Source organism: Loxodonta africana, chromosome 3 (genome assembly GCF_030014295.1).
Source record: "Loxodonta africana isolate mLoxAfr1 chromosome 3, mLoxAfr1.hap2, whole genome shotgun sequence".
Taxonomy (NCBI): domain Eukaryota; kingdom Metazoa; phylum Chordata; class Mammalia; order Proboscidea; family Elephantidae; genus Loxodonta; species Loxodonta africana.
In genome coordinates, this window is record NC_087344.1 from 16,511,528 (window position 1) to 16,513,902 (window position 2,375).

Below are 2,375 nucleotides of genomic sequence, written 5' to 3' on the forward strand. Positions count from 1 at the left end.
AAATACAAACCTGTTGCTGTCAAGTTGATTCCCACTCATAGCAACCCTGTGAAGGTTTTCAGAATAGAACTGCCCCATAGGGTTTCCAAGGAGCAACTGGTGAATTTGAACTGCTGACCTTTTGGTTACCAGCCGTAGCTTTTAACCACTACGGCACCAGAGTTCCCAGATGACCACTACAGAATTCTAATATTTACTTGAATTCTTGTGGTAGAGAAGGAGGTGGTTTGTGGAATTTATCTCCTCATTCCTTGTTTTTAACACATATTTTTATCATCTCTGTTATCCAGCTCCTATCTTGGAAAGACATGGAATCTGAGACACACACATCACACCATCTCCCTAGTTCATTTATTTTCTCTTTATAAAGTTGGCAAATATTTACAATGACCACAGGAGCACAGGTAGTATGAAAATACGTATATAAAACCATGACTAACTTTTCACCCCTTTCAAGAACAAATAAATGTTTACACTCAGCTATATTAGATTCAGGTTTTTTTTTTTTTTTTTAATAAATAGCCAAATAATATGCGTACAGGGGACACAAACTTTCTAGTCTTCTCCATTCTTCTCCTTCCCTTCCCAGATGGCTTTTGCGTCTGGTGATGAAGCTTCTGCTGGTCCAGGGACCACATATTTGATTGTCTTGTCACTCATCTTTTCCATCAGTTTAATCAACAATATGGAACGCGGAAACCAAACAGGAGTTTCAGAGTTCTTTCTCCTGGGACTGGCAGAGGATCCAGAACTGCAGCCCCTTCTCTACAACATCTTTCTGTTCATGTACCTGGTCACCATCCTGGGAAACCTGCTCATCGTCCTGGCTATCAGCTATGATTCCCACCTCCATACCCCCATGTACTTCTTTCTCTCCAATCTGTCCTTTACGGACATCTGTTTAAGTACAACCACAGTCCCGAAGCTGTTAGTGAACATCAAGACACAGAGAAACTCTATCACTTACACTGGCTGCCTCACCCAGGTATGTGCTGCCATAATTTTTGGAAGTTTTGAGAATTTTCTCCTTGGAATAATGGCCTATGACCGCTATGTGGCTATTTGTCATCCACTGAGGTACACAGTCATCATGAACCCCCACTTCCTTAGTCTGCTGGTCATACTCTCTTTGTTCATTAGCATCATGAATGCCCTGGTCCATAGTCTGATGTTGCTGAGACTGTCCTTCTGCACAGACCTGGAAATCCCCCACTTCTTCTGTGAAATTGTTCAGGTCCTCAAGCTTGCCTGTTCCAATACCCTCATCAATAACATCATTCTATATTTTATGTCTAGCATATTTGGTGGTATTCCTTTCTCTGGGATTATTTTTTCTTACACTCAAATTGTTTCTTCCATCCTGAGAATGCCATCAGCTGTTGGAAAGTATAAAGCTTTTTCCACCTGTGGATCTCACCTCACAGTTGTTTTCTTGTTCTATGGGACAGGATTTGGAGTGTACATTAGTTCTGCATTTACACACTCTTCCAGGAAGACAACGGTAGCCTCCGTGATGTATATTGTGGTCCCTCAAATGATGAATCCTTTTATCTATAGCCTGAGGAACAGGGACATGAAGGGAGCCATGAGAAAAATCATTGGTAGGATGCTTTATTTTTAGTGATTGTGTCATCTGCTTCGGGCTTGGGTTTCTAGAATGAGTAAAAGTAAAAGAAATAGTGGAGAGTCAAAATTCCTAACTAGATGACATAATGGCTAAGCGTTATAAAAAAGAGTCAAAAACAACCGCTGTATATTAGTCCCCATTTGTGTACTTCTTCATAGCAAGCTCAGAAAAGTGTGCCAGTGTCAAACTCAAACTTGTACATACTTAATTGTTTTAAAAATAGCCCACATAATCAGAATTTTACCAACTTAGAGCCTTCCTCCCTTACTTATCCCACAAAAATACACCCAGCGTTTGCTATCCATAGATGGGCGAAGACCTGTCGCTATAATGATCCTAATGTGCTCTGCCTTTGGAGTACCTTTGACCCAGAGACTCCCCAACTTGCTGCAGTAGGGCTTCTCACAGGGACACATAATCTCCCTCCTTCCTTCTGCACTTCCCTGGGAGTTCTCATCCCTTCTTCCCCTTCTGTTTTCTTCCTGCACCTCTTGCCTCTGGAAGACCTCCTACTGTGGGAGATTACACCCTACATGCAGCTGTCAATGCATCACACCAATAAAACAGCTTGCTGTTCAACTGCTATCTCATGGTCATAATCTTTTTTCTTGATCATCCTTGAAGTTCATTAAACTCACTACGCTAAGTGCATTTCAACTTGGGGTTGAAACCTGACTCTGCTTTTTTGTTTAAATCTCTGCTGTTTCACAAATTATTTCAACTCATTAAACACAGTTTCTTTGGGCAG

The 2,375-nt window shown here is 41.3% G+C and overlaps 1 protein-coding gene across 1 annotated transcript; it reads left to right on the forward strand.

The window, feature by feature from the left end:
• The first annotated feature begins 685 nt into the window (after positions 1 to 685).
• Positions 686 to 2,156, forward strand: LOC135230619 (olfactory receptor 7G1-like). Its single transcript, XM_064280551.1, has one exon. The coding sequence runs from the start codon at positions 686 to 688 to the stop codon at positions 1,619 to 1,621; it is 936 nt and encodes a 311-aa protein (XP_064136621.1). The 3' UTR covers positions 1,622 to 2,156.
• The last annotated feature ends 219 nt before the right edge of the window (positions 2,157 to 2,375 follow it).

Bases quoted from the DNA above. Each gene is read 5' to 3' on its own strand.
- LOC135230619 (XM_064280551.1), top strand. From the start codon at position 686: ATGGAACGCGGAAACCAAACAGGAGTTTCAGAGTTCTTTCTCCTGGGA.